Raw genomic sequence first — 20,082 nt, 5'->3', positions numbered from 1 at the left:
TGAGACCAGCCCGATTTTGCCTCTGGGAACCACCGCACAAAAAAAAAACACGGTGTCGAGGATCACCAAAGCAGTGAGAGAAACAATTTAACACAGAAGAGGGAACGAGGAAGTACGTAGGTAAGTAGACCTGTCGCGCGCTCGGAAGTCAATGGACGAAACGAAGAAACACCCAGGTATGTGCAATGCCCACTTAGCACCTATGCAACTAACAACCCATAACCCAAAAAAAACGCAATTTGCTTTCCACCCACCACGCCACTCAGTCTAGGTAAATCGAAACGAAATAAGAGTTCCCGCCGTTCTTTACTCCCAGACGTTGGAGAAAAGATCGTCATTGCCGCCAAACCCGCCTGACGGCTTGGTTGAGCTGGGGATGTTGCTCGTGGTAGTCGTGGTGTTTGGCGAGACCGGGGCGGCACTGGTCCAGCCGCCGAAGTCCTCGTCTGCTGCGACGGTGGGGGTTTGCTTGGACGGTGCACCCCAGCCTGATCCTATGTCGTTGGCGGTCAATGTGTCGGGGACCTTCATCATCGATGCGGCGGACGGGGCGGCGGCGGGGGCGGGAGCTGGCTCCGGTGCAGAATCAGGCGTGTTCCATGCATTACCACCCCAGGGGTCGATGCTCGCTGGGAACATGCTGGCGGGTGCCTTGGTGGAAGATGTCTGTGTGGGAGGCGCAGAGGGCTGCATCACGGGGCTGGAGAGGTTGAATGCCGATTTCATTTCTTGTTGCGGAGATGGAGCCTTAGGTTGCGGGGGCGGCGAAGAAACAGCCGCAGGCGCAGGCGGGGGTGAGGAGAGACCAAATAGATCGTTTGACAAGGAGATGGATGGAGGCTTGGGTTTGGCGGTAGGAGATGCGAATCCGCCGAATCCGTGGTCTTGCCCATTCGAAGAAATCGAGGTAGTTCGGGACTGTGCCTTCGTGGCAGACATGGTAGGGGAAGTCAGGCTACCAAAAAAGTCTCCGCCAGCAGAGTCAGAAGGCGAGGTAACCTTGGGCGTGGCCGGCATGGACTTGACGTTGCCAAAGTTGGAGAGATTGGAAAAAGGTGCTGGCTTCTCTGCTGGTTTGGGAGGCGGAGACGTGGTCGAAGATGGGAAACTCAACCCACTGAAAGCGTCTGTCAAGCCACCCATGTTTGAGGACGCGGATGGGCCGGTAGGAGAAGCCATATCGCCGAAGGAATTGTTCCGTTCATGCTGGGTGGGAGGAGGCGGCTGCGGCTTCGAATACAAGGATAGAATAGACTGCTTCAGATCGGGGCGAGACATGCCGCTCGGGGCAGCAGGCGTTGATGCAGTGCTGCTCGGACGACTGCCGGTGGCCGCCTGAGTGCTTCCAAAAAAGTCCAGTCCAAGCAACGAATCGCCCGGTTTTTGAGCCTTTGGTTGTGCTGGAGGTGCTTGTCTCAGCTGCGCACGACCGGAGGGTTCGGTCGTGCTGGGGCGCGCCGGGGGAGCGATGGGATCGTCGCCGAACAGATCGATCGATGGTTGCTGTCGGCGCACCGCGGGCTGGTTCGGGGAGGTAACTCGTTGCGAAGCAGACCGTTCAATCTTTACCTGTTGCTGTACAACCGCAAGAGGCTGGTATGTTAGTTATCTCTGTTCTTTCTCTATGTGTCGGTACAGGCAGACACTCACCACATCGTCACCGTCATCCAGAGTCGAAGGATCGGGCATCCCCCCGTCCATGACCCATCGCTTGGAGTCGTATTTGGTGCGAATGAAGTTTTCGATTTTCCTAAAAACACTCCGTGTTAGCACGCCATCAAAAGACGGAGCAGCTTCATTCGTTCACTTACGCTTCCGCCGGAACATGGCCCGGCGCCAGCTTCGCTTCCCAATACCTGTCACTTGGGTCAGCACGTGGTCATTGCAACACGAGAGTCAATTGCTGATGACGAACTTGTTTGCTCTTGAGTTACCCCATTTTAACACACTCTGCAATTGTTCATCGGTCCATGCGTCGAGGTCGACCGATTTGACGCGACTGATGTGCGTGCCCATGCCCCGATGAATGCCTGAGCACCGAATGCAGATGAAAATGCCCAGATTCCAAGACGCCCATCGTGGATCTAAGCCAGTGAAATGTCAAACCAGGGATTATCAACCCCAGGGCAAAAGCGTAGAGAACCGGGCGCAGTGATCTTTTTTCAAAGGAGGGGGGGGGGGGGGGGGGGGGGCACTCACGCTTATTGCGCTTGCAATCGGCACAGATCTTGTTGGAGTCGAGTTTCAAGAGGTTTTTGATGGTCTGCTGATTTTGGGCAGCCTGGGTCGGATTGGCACGTCGAGACATTGTCTGTGGCAGGCAACTCGAGGAGGGAGCGAAGGAAGAATAGGGAGGAGCAATGACCATAATAAGGGACCACGACTGCAATCATCGGGTGGCGGTCGGGTCGGTATTGTGGCCTGAGGCAGCGATAATGGGTTACGGGCAAGGGAGAGCACCACTGGTGCAGTTTTGTACCTAGGAAGGAAGACCTAGGGGCTATAGTATACTTAGGTCAAGACTCAGAGATACTGTGCTCAAGGTGAGAAAAGAGTCAACTCGAATGATATCAAGATTCAATTTGTGTTTTAATTGCACCTCCCTAGTTCAGCCACATCTGCTCTGCTCAAAGATATATTTCACCAACTCTGACTCCCTGATCTATATTATGCCTTCGCCTTCGGATTCTGCTCATCCTCCGTAAACCGCAAGCTAATACTGTTCACACAGTGCCGTTCATCAGTGGGCGTGTCATACCCCTCCCCCTCAAAGACATGGCCGAGATGCCCGCCACAGTTGCTGCAGACGATCTCCGTCCGTTTCATGCCAAACGTACTATCGACGTGCCTAGTCACCGCGCCAGGAATAGAATCAAAGTAGGCTGGCCAGCCACAGCCGGACTTGAACTTGTGGTTGGCTTTGTAGAGCGGCGCGTTGCACGCGGCACAGTTGTACATGCCCTGCGAGGGGGAGTGCTTGTCGTACTCGCCCGTGCCGGGGGGCTCGGTGCCCTTTTGGCGGAGGATGCGGAATTGTTCTGTATACATTCTGGGTTAGTAATGATGAGGTATTTGCAATAGATGCTTCTTTCGAGCACTCACCCGGATTCAGAACGGTTCGCCACTGGTCGTCGCTTCGTTGGTCGGGGTAGGACATACTTTCGGATGGTTCCTCGGCTTTGGCGTTTGAGCTGAAGAAGGCGCTGAAGAAGGGGATGGTGGGGGCGGCTTTGAGCAGCTTACTCCCGAAGATGGAACGCAGGGCTTTGGGGGCCGAGCTGGAAAGAGGCCTCAGAGGCGCAAAGGTGGCAGGTTTGATGACGGGAAGAGCGCGGGGGCTGAGGAAGGAGATGAAGGGGCGGATTACCAGCTGAGAGCGCATTGAGATAGATAGAGGGAAGTTTGAAAAGAAGTTCTGCAGGGTAAATCGGCAGTGCAGAGCAGATCGAATGCGGGTTGGACCGGGTTACGTCATCCTCTGTCGTCTAGAACTATACAGACCGACCAGGGCGGTGGACAGCTTGATTCTACGGGGACGATGCGAGGAAAAGCGCTTCAATGTATTGGGTATCTCTGACATGTAACAAGCAAATGCAAAAAGTATGTTCAGCGACGGGCAACTCCAAGCACCGTCAGCTCACCCTCCCCAATCTCCAAGCGCCATCCCTCTCGCACCAGCATCTTGCTCACGGCGGGCCCCAGGCGCGAGGTGCCATCTCGACTGTGACGCCCAACGCCCGTGATGATGCGAAACCCACCACGAGCGTCGAAGCCGCCTCCGCGCTGGTACTTGGCGTCGCCCAGCGACCCCCACCAGGCCGCCACCCGATCACGAGTGATACGGATGGCGTCCTGAACAGGGACGCCGTGAAGGTCAATACAGGAGGCGGATGACTGTTCCTGGACAAGGGCATCAGCAGCGGCGGCGATGTTGGCTTTGGCTTTGCTGAACTGGTCCCGTCCGACCTCTGAATAGTAGGCCGCGGCACCACGCAGCAAGGGAGTGGAACCACCCCGCCGATAGGCATGGGAGGCCTGGGAGTAGGCCTGTGAGCCGGCTGCAAATTGGGTGGTGGCGGAGGCGTGGGCCTCGTCGTAACTGACGAGGGGTTGCGAGGTGTTCGGGCGTCGTTTTGGCAGGTCAGGGTCGGAGGTGATATTGATGGGCGGCGCAGTGAATTTGATGAGGTCGGAGAGCATCGGGGGAGGAGGTTGACTGATCAATTTTGCTGCCAGCTCACTGGCTGCTGACATGATGTTCTGCGTCACGGCGCAAAGCCCAGTAAGGGTGGAGGAGGGGATGGAAGGGAAATCGTGGGAAAGTTCTGCGACCTGAACTGCCGTTACGAGGTCATTTTGATCCTCCGAGTGCTTCTCCGGAGAGTTCGCAATAGCAAGAGCCCGAATGGTGGCAGGCAACGACATTGCATTTGCATGATACGTGGAAGTAACATATTGCTTTGTCAACACAGCTGATGTTCGGGTCCAGATGAACTCAATGTCTCTCTGCCCCGACTGCCATTTGTTCATGGGCTCGGCATTCAGTGACTCTGTTGACGACGATTCAAGCCCCGACTTGCCATGGTTCTTGGTCTGGCGCTTCTTGCGGCCTTTCTTGCGACTGGACCCAACAATATCTTCTTGCATGAAGCCATCAATGCCCTTGGGAAGCGAGACTTTGGTACCGTCCTCGTCAATAGGGCTCTCATCAAAGAATGCAAGATTCAAAAGCACATCCATGGACCTATCAATATCCCTGGCACATTTTTGAAGTGTTTGTTTAATGGTCAACGGCGTGATTGTGGGGAACAGATCGTGCAAATAGTCCACCTTGTCTTGCTGAGTTGCCCCAGACAGGGATCGAGACCCATCAGCAGCAACTGTGTATGCGAGGTGGGGTTTGGAGTCCGTTTCGGACTTTGTGGCTCTGCCACTCTCATCGGTCGGATCTTCCAGAGAGAGTAAAGTAGTGGTGTCCGTTAGACCGGGCAACGAGCCAGCCCCAGCCCCTTCATCGGCGCTGTTGGCAGTGCCTGAGGGATCAAAAGGGAGATGTTCCTGTTCCAAAGCTGACTCTTTCAAAGTCTCCAGGGTGTCCCGCAGCTGTTCCACTTGAGCAGGAACTGAGAGGTCAAAGTCGGATACGATGGCGCTGAAAAGGGCAGGATCTATCGGAGGACAGTAGCTCTTCTCCAGCTCCTAGCAGGACGCAAGTTCACCGATCAGCAGGTATTCCTGGATATAAAACTTTGAGGCTACTACTGACCTTCAACAAATTGTCCTGAGGGTCGTCCATCGTTGAAGCTACATGATTTGCACAGTCAGAACTGTGGCAGGGAATTTGTTCATGCCGGTTCACAGGAGCTCCATCATGCAAAAGGAAAATGTCATCGGCTTTGAACAGAGTAGCAGGGTAATGTGCAAGGAAGAAGTAAAGGGGAATGGGGGTTGTTGATGGTGGGCAAGAAGCAAGACCCAAGAAGAATCATAAAGCGGGATGATCTGCCACAAGCCACCGCCCTCGGAGGTCGGAGCAATTTCCGCCGAAGTATATCCAGATCGTGCCATAGGAGACATCATGCCAGACAGAGTCCGAGGTTCCTAGGCCTGTTTAATGGGGGATGGGTAAAACTAAAAATCCAATGTACAACAAAAAGATTGTAGATACTCCTCATGGCCCAACCGGAATTTTCAACGATACTTTGCACCAGAAGTTGTCCTTTGCAACTAACAGTAGAGTTTGCTGTTTATTCGACGGTCGCTAGTTTGCTCTTTAGTACGGAAAAGGTAGGTGTAATAGATCAATAGCGCAGAAAGGAAGGACAAAAACTTTCCTCAAAGGCAGCAAACATTTTTCCACGTTTGATGCTTTTTTTTGTAAACAAACCCTTTCACTTTTCCCACCCTCATCCACCCAATACTCAACCACCCATTTTCCACCAACTGCCATTGACCATCTACTGTTAATCAGCTGCAATGATGGCTCCTGACACTGGTGTAATTCAAGAGATCGAGACGCACATCCAGCTGGTCAAGTACCATCCAGATGAGGCTTCCGATGCTCGCGCACAGAGACGCCAGCTGGAGGAAGAGCTTGCGACTGCTCCTCTCTTCTCCTCTCTCATTCGCTCCGTGCTCTGTAAAAAAAGCCAAGGAGATGCAGAAGAGGCTGAATATTATCAGCAGTATGGCCTGCTGGGCCTTCGGGTTCACGGTCATCCGATTCTGCGCCCCGAGAATCACCTCGTGTACGCCAACATCGCTGCTCCGTGGTCTGCATTTATTTGTGGAAGCCAAGGCAGCGGAAAGAGCCACACGCTCTCTGTGTTTTTAGAGAATGCGCTGATCTTGGCTTCTCCTGCGGGCAGGCTGACCTCCCCTCTGACGGGGCTGGCTTTGCACTATGATAAGTTCACTGCCTTTTCCTCCACCCAACTGTGCGAAGCTGCCTGCCTCTGCTCGTCTGGCATTCCAGTTCGCGTCCTTGTTTCCCCGACAAACTATGCCAACATGAAGGAGGCCTATTCGAACGTTCCTGGTCTCGGAGATGCCGCGAAGAAATATCTTACCGTTGAACCGATGTATCTGCCCCAGGAGAGCCTGAATCTCAGCATGATGAAGACCCTCATGGGCATTGACACCATGAGAGAGCAGCCTCTTTACGTTGAGGTGAGTTAGCTTTGCCTCAATTGGGCAGATATTTTGTGTTGACATTCGCTTTAAATCCAGGTGATTATGAAGATTCTCCGAGGCATGGCTATCAGCAACCAGGGAGGATCCGGCTTCAACTATGCCCAGTTCAAGTGCCAGCTGGAGGACGCGCACTTCATGAAGGGACAAGAAATCCCGTTGAAGATGCGACTGGACGTGCTCGAATCTTTCTTCCACCCTCAAACCGTCCCTGGCGCAAATGGCACCGGGAAAACCAAGGCTCACCGGAAACCACGACAGGCAGATATCTGGCAGTTTAGGAAGGGGGGTCTAACAATCATTGACCTGAGCTGCCCATTTGTTAGTCCGGATGATGCCTGTGCGCTTTTCAACATTTGCATCTCGCTCTTCCTCATGCATCGCAAGGATTCTGGTCGTATCATCGCTTTGGATGAAGCTCACAAGGTGAGTACTTGGTATTCCTGCAGAAAGAGTTTGCTAAACTGCCTCATTTAGTTTCTCACGGCTACCTCTTCAGAGGCCAATGACCTAACGGAGACCCTGCTGTCGATCCGTGCGCCAGCAGCGCCACCTGGGCACGCGCGTCGTAATCGCAACCCAGGAGCCAACCGTCTCGCCGAAGCTCCTCGACCTTTGCAATATCAGTATCATCTACCGATTCTCTTCCCCTGCCTGGTTCAAGGAAATCCAGGCTCACATTGCCGGGGCAGCGATTGAAGTGTCGGACTCGAGAACCTCGAAGACGACGTCAGATCTGTTCCGCCAAATCACGTCTCTGCCCACTGGCGAGGCGTTGGTTTTCTGTCCGTCCGCGCTTTTAGACACTGCCCAGTACGGCTCGGAGTATCAGAATGTGGCGAGAAAGTCGGAAATGATGGTCGACGGGGAAGTTAACTCTTATCAGAACACAGCTATTCAGCTCGGCCCGAAACACGCACGAATCTGCATCCGAGACCGAATCACTGCTGACGGTGGGCGCAGCGTAATGGAGGTGTAAAGCAGGAGTGTCAGTACGTGACTTCTTATTGCTCTTGTATTTTCTTTTATTTGAATTTGGTTTGGGATAGAAATGGCGTACAGCGAAGGACTGACTCACTGCGATGATGCTTGTGGCAACTGCATGGAGTTAGCGATGACGCTTTGTAATTGATAAAGACGAAGATTTTGCTATTACCTAAAAATTTCAAGAATTGCTTGACTAATTGATGGGACAATACGGTGTATTGAGATCTGGCCATCGAGTCATACTCTGCTATTCACATCCGTTCTCAAGACCCTACTAGGTAATGACGACTGGCCGAGACTTAGAGGAGCTGATTCCCGAGACCAGGATTTGGAGGTACGTTGGAAAGAGTACACACACGCAAAAAGCACTACTTCTCGAATGAACTAGCTCAACCATAATTGCCATATCGGAGTACACAAAGCATGCATCGAGGCCGAATAGTGACTTCTTCCGCGACAAGGATCAAGCCCGAAGTGCAGTCTAGGCAACGACTGAACTGTTTTGTATTCCTCCGAAGCATTGAACGCCCAATAATGATTTTTCCGACCCTGTGGATGCGCAGTACAGAACGCGTTGAGAGTATTCTAAGACAACCCCAAGGCAACCACTTTCACCACAGTACCGATATCCAGAAAGAAAAGAAGCTACTGTAATAATGTGTGGAAGTCCTGAAGGTTGGCGGGTTGTACCATCTTACTCGCCAAATTCTAAATCCAAGTGGTTGCTGCTCTTGGTCTTGTCCTACCTGAACCCATGGCTCCGTCCCGAAACCACGCGCACACATCCAGACATTCCGGAGTGCCAAGTACTTTGGATCTGCTGTTTCACATTCGGAGCTTTCTAGGGAATATCTTTTGTGAATCTCGGGAAATTGGCTTGTGGTTTTTTTCCTTTTGGCATTTGAAGGAATTCTTTCACCTCGAAGCTTGAAACCGAACCACTCTAAGCAGGTTCCGTCTTTTCATGCACCAAATAGACCCTTATTAAGCTCAAGTATATATAGCAACTTAACTCAATCCAAGATCTCCAAAAAAAGCACCAGTGCCAACTAGACCGAGTAAATAACCCCAAGGGCCGTGTACCTGGACCAGTGACCCCAAAAACCACACAGCATCATGGCGCAGCAAGATCTGCTCAAATTGTAACACGGACAGGAGCCCAGACGCGCGGCCAGTCAAGATCACACGCCCTGTGCTTCACTTACTCAGTCAAATTTCCAGTTGAGACCGAGACTCAAGGTGGCAAGCTACAGCATCAAAAATCGGTATTAGTGCAAAAGCTCGCCACAATCAATGATGTTATCAAAGTTCGTTCCGGCATCTGGAAGACAGGGCCCTTGTTCGTCCTTTATGTTCCACAGAGCTGGAAGTACGAGACCGGACGAACCAAGGCACTACGAGTTACTTACCTGGCCCAAAAATAAAGCGTGTCACTCGCTCGAGCAATACGGGCATGGGGAGGACCCTGGATTGTTGTTCGTGCTGCCATGCCATGGTGCCCATCAGGGCTATAAAACAATCCCTCTCCGTGGCCTGCAGACTTGCTTTTCTTTTCCGTTCACTTCAAGCTTCCAATTTTTGTCTTTACACTTTTAAAAAACGGGTTGACTTTTTTGGTTTATCACAATGCGCATCGCAATTGCGTCTTTCGTTTTGGCCTATGCTACTACCATTGCAGGTATGACCTTGGATGATCATGCATGTTGGTTGCTTCTGACGTTTGCGCAGGGCTGCTTGTGGTATCACCTGTCAAGGGCGAAAAGGTCGACTTGAGCAAGCCTGTGACAATTAAATGGCAGTCTGTCAGGTACGCTAATACAGATCAGTGATTGCTGGAGCAGAAAGTTTAATGTTGCAAAACCCCAGCACCGACCCGAAAACGTTCTCGATCTATCTCGTCAACCAGGACACCTTCCCCAATGTAGAGACACTGATTGCCTCAGATGTGGATACCTCGAAGGGTCACTACACGATGAAGGCTCAGGATGGAGATGACGAGTACACCAACCTCCCCGTTCTTCTCAGTCAAAGGACCTCGTTGATTTTTCCATAGGAGCGGATATCAAATCAACTTTGTCTCTAATGGGAACGACGGCATCTTAGCCCAGTCACAGCAGTTTACTGTGACCAAGTCCAAGCTGTCGAAGGCCAAGTCTTCAAACTCTGGTAAGGCCACCACCAGTACTGCCAGTCACACTTCAAAGTCTGCCTCTGTCTCTTCGGCTTCCATGTTTTCTCATTCTGTCTTATCATCAGCCTCGGAAACTGTTACTCATCCCTCGACTACTACTTCTTCGACACTTGCTTCTACTTCTTCGTCGACTCACTCTCCCACTTCTTCCTCGACTTCTACTCACAGTTCCACCAGTGCGTCTACCCCTGCCACATCTTCTTCATCTAGTGCTTTCAGCAGTGCTACCGCTTCTACTACTGTCTCGTCCTCTCCGTCTATGATGTCTACCAGTGCGTTTACCCACACCATCACCACACCATCCTTATCTTCGTCTTTTTTGACCTCGAGCTCTTCCATCTCTATTGCCTCTTCCATAAGCACTGTGTTTTCAAGCACTTTTCGTCCCAAAAGTACCCATTCCACACATTCCCATTCTACAAAACCCCATCCTACTCATTCTCATACCCGTTCTCATTCTCGTCCTACCCTTAATGGCACTGCTACTCCTGGTGAGTTCACGGTGCCGCGACCTCTGGCTTGCAAGCTTTTATTTCATTGCAATTTGCTATGCTCTTACCTCGCGCGATACGGTGGCCTCTCGTTAACTTCTCTCCGTACATAGTGACGAGCACGACGACCAACACACACACCAAGCACATGACCACCTCCAGTATGACAGAACTGACCATTTCCACTGGTACTATGACCTCCACTGGCTCGGCGACTACGACTACTAATGCTGCCAATGCTCTGATGGCTCCTGCTCAGGCTGGTCTGCTGTTGGGGCTTGTGGCCCTGGCATTGTAGACGACAGCAGTCAGTTAGCCATGGATCAGTTATACAGGTCTTCAATTATGGCTGTTAGGTTTATGTTATGTTGTTTCATCTTGCATAATTTGTCTTTGCTAGCAGAAAGAACTTTGAAAGGAAATATTGAGAGCTATTCTGCTGCAGTACTACTGCTTTGTTGGGCGTCGGTTATACACCCCAGACCCTCATAGTTCATGCGATTAATTTTGTGTTTTGCCCTATAAGAAAATTCATTCGTGCTGAAGCGGCCGTTTCTAGCCTCCAGGCTTAGGGAACAGCTGTCTGTCTGATCGGTGTATTGGTGTAAAAGTGATCTAAATAATGCATCAAGCTATGTAGGTAACTGTTATGTATGAATAGTATCAAGGTCCAGGGGTTTTAATTAGCCACGGAGACAAAGATTCTCGATTTAATTTTCCGCGCTGATAGAACCTACCTCGTTACGCTGAATAAAAATAGGCCCCTTCGAACTGTACAGCTGTTCTGGTTTGACTTACAGAGTATGAAATACATACACAGAAGGATATTTCGAGTCACTTGGGCGTCAAGGTCCGATAAAAGCGAGTACTATATGCTTTAAAAGTCATTGAACTTCAGTTAATCATATTTGCTGTTATAATTTTGTTTCTGTCTCTAGCCTTTTCTTCATTCAAAGCCCTTGTAGGGACCTGTGCAATTCACACCGACCAGCGAAGACTCATCAACATCATTACAGTAAGCCAGAGACCCTTCTGGACCCTGGACGTTAATGTTCATTGCCTGAATGTTAGAACAAGACGTATTCGAACTGCAAGCGAAAGTCGCAATATCGGGAGCATATTTGCTGCTGGCTGTGCCTTGGAAGTTTTTGAATACCACATTGCTGATATTGAGAGGACTAGGATTCTCGTAACACAGAGTAAGATTACTCTGGCCGTAGCACTGGTCCAGTTCGATGGCGTAGTCCACCTATGAAGATAAGCATATTGAATATACGTTGCTCATCTCACTCCATGTGTAGAGACGGGATGAGGGGAGGAGAGAAGGCATACGTCTTTGACAGTGAATGTGTCGAAAACAATATTATTCACTCTGCCACTGCCACCACCTCCCTGCAGATCAGCCGCTTCAGATGACGGAGTGTTTGGCCAACTGGCGCATTGGTAAGCATGATACCACTCCTAGCATGTCAATGGGTTTAGGTAAAGCTCACACTTTCACTCGTGCACCTGTCAGGGCAGAAACCATCGAGACATTATAGACATAGACATTTTCGACGATAGAGTATCTGGAGATAAATACCAGACCATGTCAGTTAGAGAAGCAACCCCTTGTAAAAGGTCATGCTCACGTGTTTTCATATTGGCCGAGAGATCCGACAGAAATCCCGTGTGAACCGTTACAATGCATGTTCTGAACAAGCATATTCGTGCTGTTCGGCTTGAAACTAACACAGTCTATAGAAAATTATTAGGAAGTACCAGGGCTCACACTCCGAGAAGTAGATCGTTTGAAATTTGGATGAGGTAAAGTTCGAACGGCACAAGCGGGAAACCCCATGCCAAAATGATTGTGGACTCACCATCACCATTATTCACTACCTACATAATCGCAGAAAGTGTCAGCAACCTGATAAAGAAATCAATTTATTTATCCAAACGTACCCAGTTTTGAAGTGCCACGTTATTAGACCTATACGTATCTGTGTCCAGTCAATTTAAGCCATTCGATTGTTGATCGCATTAACTTACCGATGCCGTCTGTGTTTGCAGCTTCATTGTCACTTGACGAGACACTGATCAGGCTCAGCCCGTCAATCACCACTTCAGAGGAGTTGGCCATGAAAAAGTGATATGTGGGTGACTGTCTCCTATATACGGCAGTTAGTATCACAAGACATAGGGTCAAAATCAGATAGTCGCAAAAGGGAGCCTACAGGTTAAGGTTCGAAATAACAGAGTTATGCAAACCCTCGATGCCGATCAGGCTTGGACGATTCAGAACCGGGTTTTCGGCATACAAATCGTACCAGACCTGTCCGTTGCCATTGATCGTACCTCCTCCTGCGATGGCTTTTAGTGAAAACTCCAGAGATCGTGAACCAGAGGGAGCACACCGTAGACCGCAACACCCTCTCCACCCCAAAGCCAGAAGCTTGTGGCATTCTGAAAGATAAACTGAAAGCTATTGTCTTGCCAGTAGGTTGTGTTATCGGTGAATTGAATGTATCCTTGGATATCTAAAGTCCGTGTTAGCTCTTAAGGTGGAATATAGTTTGATTGGAACGGATTACCGAGGTCGATGTTTTTCATGAAGGTCAAATCCAATGCAGTTCCAATGGTATAACTAACTCCTTCTCTAAACACAACGCGACCGCCATTGTTGCATTCATGGACTGCATTGAGAATGTGCTTCGAGTCATCCTGGCCATCTCCTGTGCTCTTAACGTAGCACAGTTTTTCGCGTGGTGGGAAGATCTGATGTTCTCCGGGGCACCGGTTGGGAGAGCACGTAATCTGGGGACGAGGCGAAAGGCCATGTGCAGCTCCGCAGCTCTTGGCAGCAGCAAGAGCAAGGATAGTGAGCCAAAAAGTATGCATGTTAATGGTTGACACTATGTGGAGCGCAGTAGGTTCCAGTGGGTTCAACAACACACCTTTGCAAATGAGAATGATCTTCGTTCGCAGCTGTCTATTAGTGAGCTATATACCAGGTCATTGCTTAATTTCTCAACATTAATTTAAGGGGCTATACCCCATCCGCCCCTATTGCAAGATTTGCGGACTTTCCTTAGGTGGACTAATTGTGGGCTACTTCCCCGCAGCGCTCATTAATTTCTCCGTGAAATCTGACGGGTGGTCCGGGAATTTTTCCATCAATCTTACTGTATTACCCAATTAAACTCACGCGATGCAACTACTTAACTGGTGGGGATGGTACAAATAGTTTCCGTGGGGACCAAAAATCCGGAGTACATCCATTCTGGATAGTGCCTATCGATGCGGTCAGTACCACATATCATTGTCAAATATTTGATATGAAACTCTCATAGTCTGTCAAATTTTGAAGCTATTCCTACTGGAATTGACGGCGTTCAGGTTTGGGTGGGAGTGGATTTCGCATTCACTCTACGCCAACCGGGAGCCGGGAAGGTATTCTCACCTAAAAACCGAGCTATCTATTGCACTTTCTACCTATTATGTATCATTACCGACATTACATTATTACTAGCTATTCGTCGGTCTAACTTAGCTTTGAATATTCTCTAAGACTATTAATATCCGGTCGCGTAAGTGGTGAGCCTATGATTATTGATATTCTTTCATCATCCATTTGCTACATAAGCCGCACATTCTCTCCTTAGCGGCATATATCTCAACTACTAACGGGGTGGAACAAGGTGATATTTATCACCTAAGGCGGCCACTCCCCACTAGGTCGGTGAGTGGCTCGATAGAATGCGGGCTGCCATACAACTAGAAAAAGCAACCGAACCCATCGTCGTTGCCCCTTCAACAACAGACGCTACGAGTACGAAGACCTCTGATCATCTATCTCAAGAAGACAGATGATTGTGCTCAAGGGGCGTGGGTGGCACAGAAAGATAATACGAGGGTGGGAGCCTTTTTGCTCTTCATCAATTGTCAAAGCTGTCATTGTCTAGCATTCAACCGGCCGATTCCTCTGAATCTACCTCCTCAGTAGGGAAACCAAACCAATTAACAATATCGGGAACATTATTTATGTCCGCCGTCAGACATACACCAAGGTTTCTTGTTTGCTTAAGATACTCTTCATTGTAAGGGCCACGCTTTGAGAGAAATTGGACCATGCGAGTATGCCAATAATGATCCAAAAATTCTGTGATAGGCAGTTGAAGTTCGGTGAACTGGATTTCGAACTCGGACACAAGCTGTTCGAGTTCGTCGAGCCCTTGTCGATCTTCCTCGCAAATGTGCTCTATCTCATCTCGGTCTCTGGCATCATCCCACAAAAAGTCCGGACTGTGATCGATCTCAACGCAGCACGTGTGTTTTAACCGCAAGCCCTCGAATGTGAGAAATTTGATAATGGCCTGATCAACTCCCGGCCTGGATTCAGTCCATAGAATGAGGAGGCGGTAGACTCGGCGAAAAAGACCCGCCCGCTCTCCTAGAGTAAGTGCACGGAAGTAAAGGGTGAGTTTTTTAGTGGTCTTTCGAAGAGCCACCGAAAAAGTGGTACACCCACCAGGGCAACATGCACAGTCACAGCCATCCCGAATAGAAGGGACAAGAAACACAGTATCTTTGTGTCTTGAGAGAAGTGCCTCAAATTCAGGCCAATCGTTTGTTTTAGACCGGTTTTCTCCGCAGATGACTCGAAAAATCTTTTCGACAACCACCGAACTGGTGCGGTGGGCAACTGTTGCGTTCGATCTGGGCAACTTTTCAGCCAATTTTGCTCCTTTGGAAACAAGCCATATGTGCATTTCAATGTGCGTGCGTTGGAAAGGAATGATATTGACACATTGGAGCAATCCAAACAGCATCAAGGGTGTAAGGCCACGGATATCGGGAAGATCAATATCTCGAAAGCCAACTCGGTACAGCTCCTCACTTGCTTCGGGGAAAGCTGACCGGCAATGATAAACAGACTGGCCATGATTTTGGTGATCGACTTGCAAAGACGGGTCAATTTCCCATCCTTGTGTAAGGATTTGAGAATGCAGTTTAGAGGCCTGGGTATCAATGACTGCGTCTTTCTGAGGACAAAATCCTGCGAGATTTTTTGGCGGCAAGCAAGATTGAGCCAGGTCCCACAGTTTTCTGCGTCGTCTAGCCAGCTCTCGAATCAAGAGTAATCGTACAGTCTTGGATTTGCAAGAAAAGATGTGAAACACTTCAAACTTGCATCCAGCTTTAAGCAACGGCGTTAATGACTCACAATAGGCCTCACATTCATCATAATCCGTGTCTTGAAGGAGGTGGGGTGCATTCCTGAGACAAACTGCACTCGCATTTGCCCCGAATTCCAGAAGAATACGCACCCCTGTAGGCCATCCAATGGCCAATTCAAGCAATGATGTGTCCCGAATTCTATCATCAGGTTGTGCAGAGCCTAATTTAAGTGCTTCTTTAAGCTCTTGACCTGATTCCCGGAGAATGGTTTTTCCAATATCTGGGTAATTGATCACTTACAAATAGAGTTAGAATCGAATGTCGTGCTGACAATGATATCGAAATACTTACGCTCTTCATCCCTAAAAAGTAGGCCCTGCATATTCTGTTTTCCAAGCCATGTCCGCGGTGAAAACGTGATCGGACCGCCGAGGTCAATCAGGTACGAGGCGAACGCGTATTCTTTTTCTCCCCAGCGAAATTGAGAGCAAAGGTTGTTTAAAACTCCCAAAGAAAAGGTGTTATCTGGAACAGACCCACATTCAGTCATAAACTGCACGAATTTATACACGCTACGAAGGTCCTGCCCGGCAAGAAAAGGAGTGAAAGACTAAATAGGTTAATTTCACACACACTTATAAAATAATTTTGGGTACCTACATCCACCAGTGAATACCCGGCCTCGTGCTCAAAGCCTCCATAGCTCACCATGTCGGAAGGGGTAGCTTTACCCTCAGAAAATACATTCTGAAATTCGTAAACCAAATTATCCAGGTTTCCATCACAATGGGGAATGAAGAGATGATTGAACGTGTTGAATAATCGAAGTTTTTGGCTCACCCAGCTACGTTCTCCCAGGAGGACTTGTATTCGTAAAACTGGGGCAATCGAAAAGCCGCCGGCTCCTTTTGAAAGCGAGAATGACAAGGTTATCGCACGACTTAGCCAGTGACTGTGATATTGATACAATTTTTCCACAGACTTTGCTCGAGTTTTCCGTTTGTTTCGCGGAACAGATACTGGCCAATGCTTACTGGCATATCGCGCGGCGTTGGTTGATAAGTTTTCTTTACTTTCGCTTTTTGAAGCCATTTGCGAGTATTCGTTGGCTATCTGCGCATATTCGTCATGCTGATCATGGAATGATCGAAGTAACCCTGGTGTTGGGATGGTTCCCGGTGAGATGCTTCTCATAGTAAGATGCTAATAGATTCTTATCAGAGCTGTTCAGTGAATAAGGGCGATAGGAAGCATTACTAGATCTTGGATCAGTTGGAACATTCTCTCCTCTCTGGCCTCAGTCTTTTGCGCCTTCTTTGCGTTAAATCTTACACCCCGTCAGTCAATATTCTCCGTACGAAATTACTGATCCATAGTCCACTCACAAAGCCAATGCTGTCTGTATGGTTGACTGCATACCGTCCATGTCACTCTTCATATCGCGTAAAGCATCTCGCGTAGTAATCGGATAGGCGGCTTTCTTGAGCTTGTTGCGAAGTTTGCCAATGCTCCTATCAGGGAAGACAGGCTTGTACTGGTCCAGATTTTTCTTAACCTTTTCTATCTGACGTTGAAGACTTGAAGCCTTCTCGTTGAGGTCACTCGCAGACTCGGGGTCGGTCAGTCGGGTATCCTCCACTAATTCACGTAGTCTCTTGAATGGTGTTTGCAGCTCTTCTGCCTTGATACCAAGAATTTGGATATCCTCATCGTAGTCCCGCCATGCTGCCGTGTAGGAGGCAATCTCCTTGCTCAGCTGAATACCGAGTGAGATAATACCGACTGCACCACCTGCAACCGAAAATGGATCGGCCATGGTATGGTGGTAGGGCCGGGAGGTTGCGTATAAGTGAGAAATTAAGAAAGGGAAATTAGAAAATCATAGGTAGAGCTCCGCCGCTTCGCCTCGCTCACGCTATTTGTGTTTGCGAGTCTCACGCATAAGTCGCATGGCCTCTCACGGTGAACTCAAAGAAGAAACCTAGATGGTCATACGATATTATTTTCTGACTCACTTTCGAGGCTAGTGGAGCAGCGAAATAGAGTCTGTAGGGCGATGCGTTCGAAGTTGGGCGCGTAAACTTGAGGCTGAGTCTAAGGCTGACCGACCATTTACACGTGACGCTTCATACGTGGGTGCCATTGATTCTTTCGCCGTGATGGTCTGCAACAGCTAAGTTACCAGAGTGTGATAGTTCGCAACGAAAACGTGTAGCATCCTGCACGGTCGTCCATTCATAAGCTTGTCAGCAAAGATTCAGGACATGAAAGAAATGTCAAATACGAGCCATTGCCATAATTGACGGTGCTTTAAACGCTTCGATGGCTCTTAGAAACCTGTTTAACAGACTCAGCATTCGAGCCACTCGAACTACTTTTTGTAGACAAATGTACTGACAGCGACTTCCTGAGATATCTCGAGAAATTGCACCCAGGAGTTAGCTGCATAATCCATGCGAGGAAGTGGCAAGCTCAGAGATTGCAGCCTAGAGTAAGTTCAGATTTTAGCCTTTTGGCGGCTGCCATGGTGCCAGCCAAAAACTTCCATACATCATAAACTGGTGGCTATGCGTAGATGCCAAAAGAGCAAGTGTTTCGGGCCGAATGATATGATCCAATTCTTTTATACCCAAGTACCAGCCAAGACAGTCAGTGCAGTGATCGCAAGACGGAGAGTGAAAATCTGGGTGTTTCTCACCCTTTTCTGTTGCGCATTCACGCTTCTGACCCTAGGTCGCGCAATTGTATATATCTCATAAGTCCTTCCCTGGTCAAACTCAGCACATGCGACCACAGGGTGTGGAGAACAGGGCTTCCCGTCCGCTCAGCCGTACTTAAGCCACATATTGTGCAAGGCCAATTCTCAATATGCCCTCGACACCCCTATTGTCTTAAAAGGGCGATGGAAACTATCCTAGGGTGAGTGTAGGTGATATAGGTGAGAAACTTAGAGACTAGGGTGATAGAGGTGAGAACGGGGTGAGAAGGGCTGATCCCCTCCCCCCCCCCCCCCCCCCCCCGTTTCCCCCCTAGACGACTACAAAAAATATAAATTTAGGACCTAGGGCCTTTTATCCTCTTTAGAACTACTCTACTAATCCTATAAGCATAAACGATGTCTACCGAATTAAAAATCTAGAAAGCTCTTAAAGAGCGTATTATACGTGCCGCGTCACGTAGATTCATACGAGAGTACTAGGATCAGTGGGAGCAAGAAGATAATACCATCTGCCACAAGGAACTCGCACCTACGACGCTTGAAAGATATGACTAGGTAGCTTTGCACTAGGCTCTATAAGTTTTTAGTCTATAGCGGCTAAACTAATTCTAACATTTAGTAGGTAGAGACTTACCCGGAACGAAGCTAAAGATGCAAACTTCTTTAAAGACGAACCTAATCCTACTCCCTAACTCCTCAAACTATTCGCGGAAGAGTACATTGTGATAAGAAAGAATTTACCCTCTCAAAAGACCGCTTGCCACAACTTCACTAGCTTTACGTCGAGATAGGAGTGGGAAACCTTACGGTCTCTTCTAGCTAAAGTTAAAAGAGATGTCCTAAACGTAAGACCTAACGCATTCGCTTTTCTAGTGCATAGTTGCTTATATTTTTGATAGTTTATTAGAACTAAATTGACACCTAAACATAGCCTCTCTATAAAGCCTAGAGAGCGGTTTATGGTAATAGCAAAGGATATAGATATACTCTAGAGGCACCTTTTCGTTAACGACTATCATGACTATAAGCATAAGAGGGCGAGAGTATAGACTAAAAGCTCGCTCACTCTTTTCACTGGCTTAGGTACGAGAGCTAGTGCGATAGTCGAATCGAGTGCTTATCGCAAAAGCAACGAATGTCTATACTATTAGGTTTGTCTTACGTTGATTAGCCTATCACCCTTATCGCGCTAACAAATTCTTATAAGCATATCAAATTCTAGATTAAATAGAGTAGAGAAGGCGGTGGCTTAAAACGTTAGGTAATAATTAATCCCGAATTTCTTAAGGGATTTCGTTATCACAATAATACGACCTCGTAAGTCTTACGATTTACTAGGGCTTTCTAAATATTATCCTAACAAGACGGCATAAAGACCTAAGAATTAGTTTAATAATTATCTAGTCCTTAGTATGAGTTTTGTATTCTAGGTTATTATTCATAGTATAGCCGACGGGGCCTTTAAAGGCTATGATACTATAGAGCAAGTTCTTACTATAGAACTACCTAAAGGAAGAGAGTCATTAGTTTTTGATTAGAACGAAAACGTGAGAAACCTTACATTCTTTAGGATGGTTACTCTAGAAGGGCCTCATACAAGTAAGGGCTTAACCTTCGGTTTATTATATTATAACTTTATGAGCTTAGCACAAAGAGCTTGCTTTCGAAATGTATTAAGGGTATATAGAATTCGAGGAGGGGTCGCTAATAACATTAATCGTAGGTTATTTCACTATTACGGAGGTTCATTATACTAATACTTTTATTAGCTAAGGCATTAGAAGCTACTCGTAGGTAAGTATTAGACTATTAGAATCACGACACCTATCTTAAATATTAATCCC

General features: G+C 48.4%; 7 protein-coding genes across 7 annotated transcripts; 2 read left to right on the top strand and 5 right to left on the bottom strand.

Moving 5' to 3' along the window:
* Positions 1-306: 306 nt before the first annotated feature.
* Positions 307-2,308, bottom strand: PFLUO_LOCUS2946 (ARF GAP with effector function(s); the record flags this gene model as incomplete). Its single annotated transcript, XM_073780139.1, has 5 exons — positions 307-1,593; positions 1,651-1,750; positions 1,812-1,856; positions 1,916-2,084; positions 2,200-2,308. 5 exons carry the CDS (start codon positions 2,306-2,308, stop codon positions 307-309), a joined length of 1,710 nt encoding a protein of 569 aa, XP_073637024.1.
* Positions 2,309-2,667: 359 nt separating this feature from the next.
* On the bottom strand, positions 2,668-3,382 carry PFLUO_LOCUS2945 (uncharacterized protein; the record flags this gene model as incomplete). The annotated part of the gene is made up of 2 exons (XM_073780138.1): positions 2,668-3,038; positions 3,103-3,382. 2 exons carry the CDS (start codon positions 3,380-3,382, stop codon positions 2,668-2,670), a joined length of 651 nt encoding a protein of 216 aa, XP_073637023.1.
* A 224-nt stretch (positions 3,383-3,606) lies between these two features.
* PFLUO_LOCUS2944 (uncharacterized protein) lies at positions 3,607-5,296 on the bottom strand (the record flags this gene model as incomplete). The annotated part of the gene is made up of 2 exons (XM_073780137.1): positions 3,607-5,199; positions 5,267-5,296. 2 exons carry the CDS (start codon positions 5,294-5,296, stop codon positions 3,607-3,609), a joined length of 1,623 nt encoding a protein of 540 aa, XP_073637022.1.
* Positions 5,297-5,979: 683 nt separating this feature from the next.
* On the top strand, positions 5,980-7,669 carry PFLUO_LOCUS2943 (uncharacterized protein; the record flags this gene model as incomplete). The annotated part of the gene is made up of 3 exons (XM_073780136.1): positions 5,980-6,669; positions 6,730-7,116; positions 7,235-7,669. The coding sequence occupies 3 exons, from the start codon at positions 5,980-5,982 to the stop codon at positions 7,667-7,669; spliced, it is 1,512 nt and encodes a 503-aa protein (XP_073637021.1).
* A 1,634-nt stretch (positions 7,670-9,303) lies between these two features.
* Positions 9,304-9,730, top strand: PFLUO_LOCUS2942 (uncharacterized protein; the record flags this gene model as incomplete). The annotated part of the gene is made up of 3 exons (XM_073780135.1): positions 9,304-9,355; positions 9,406-9,484; positions 9,544-9,730. The coding sequence occupies 3 exons, from the start codon at positions 9,304-9,306 to the stop codon at positions 9,728-9,730; spliced, it is 318 nt and encodes a 105-aa protein (XP_073637020.1).
* A 1,575-nt stretch (positions 9,731-11,305) lies between these two features.
* PFLUO_LOCUS2941 (uncharacterized protein) lies at positions 11,306-12,951 on the bottom strand (the record flags this gene model as incomplete). The annotated part of the gene is made up of 10 exons (XM_073780134.1): positions 11,306-11,608; positions 11,692-11,791; positions 11,853-11,927; positions 11,991-12,096; positions 12,222-12,240; positions 12,304-12,341; positions 12,391-12,509; positions 12,576-12,702; positions 12,756-12,878; positions 12,933-12,951. 10 exons carry the CDS (start codon positions 12,949-12,951, stop codon positions 11,306-11,308), a joined length of 1,029 nt encoding a protein of 342 aa, XP_073637019.1.
* A 3,949-nt stretch (positions 12,952-16,900) lies between these two features.
* On the bottom strand, positions 16,901-17,335 carry PFLUO_LOCUS2940 (uncharacterized protein; the record flags this gene model as incomplete). The annotated part of the gene is made up of 1 exon (XM_073780132.1): positions 16,901-17,335. One exon carries the CDS (start codon positions 17,333-17,335, stop codon positions 16,901-16,903), a length of 435 nt encoding a protein of 144 aa, XP_073637018.1.
* Between the last annotated feature and the right edge of the window lie 2,747 nt (positions 17,336-20,082).

This window comes from Penicillium psychrofluorescens (genome assembly GCF_964197705.1).
Source record: "Penicillium psychrofluorescens genome assembly, chromosome: 2".
NCBI classification, from domain to species: Eukaryota; Fungi; Ascomycota; class Eurotiomycetes; order Eurotiales; family Aspergillaceae; genus Penicillium; species Penicillium psychrofluorescens.
The sequence above is the reverse complement of the archived record's forward strand: the minus strand, read 5'-3'. Positions and strand labels throughout refer to the sequence as shown.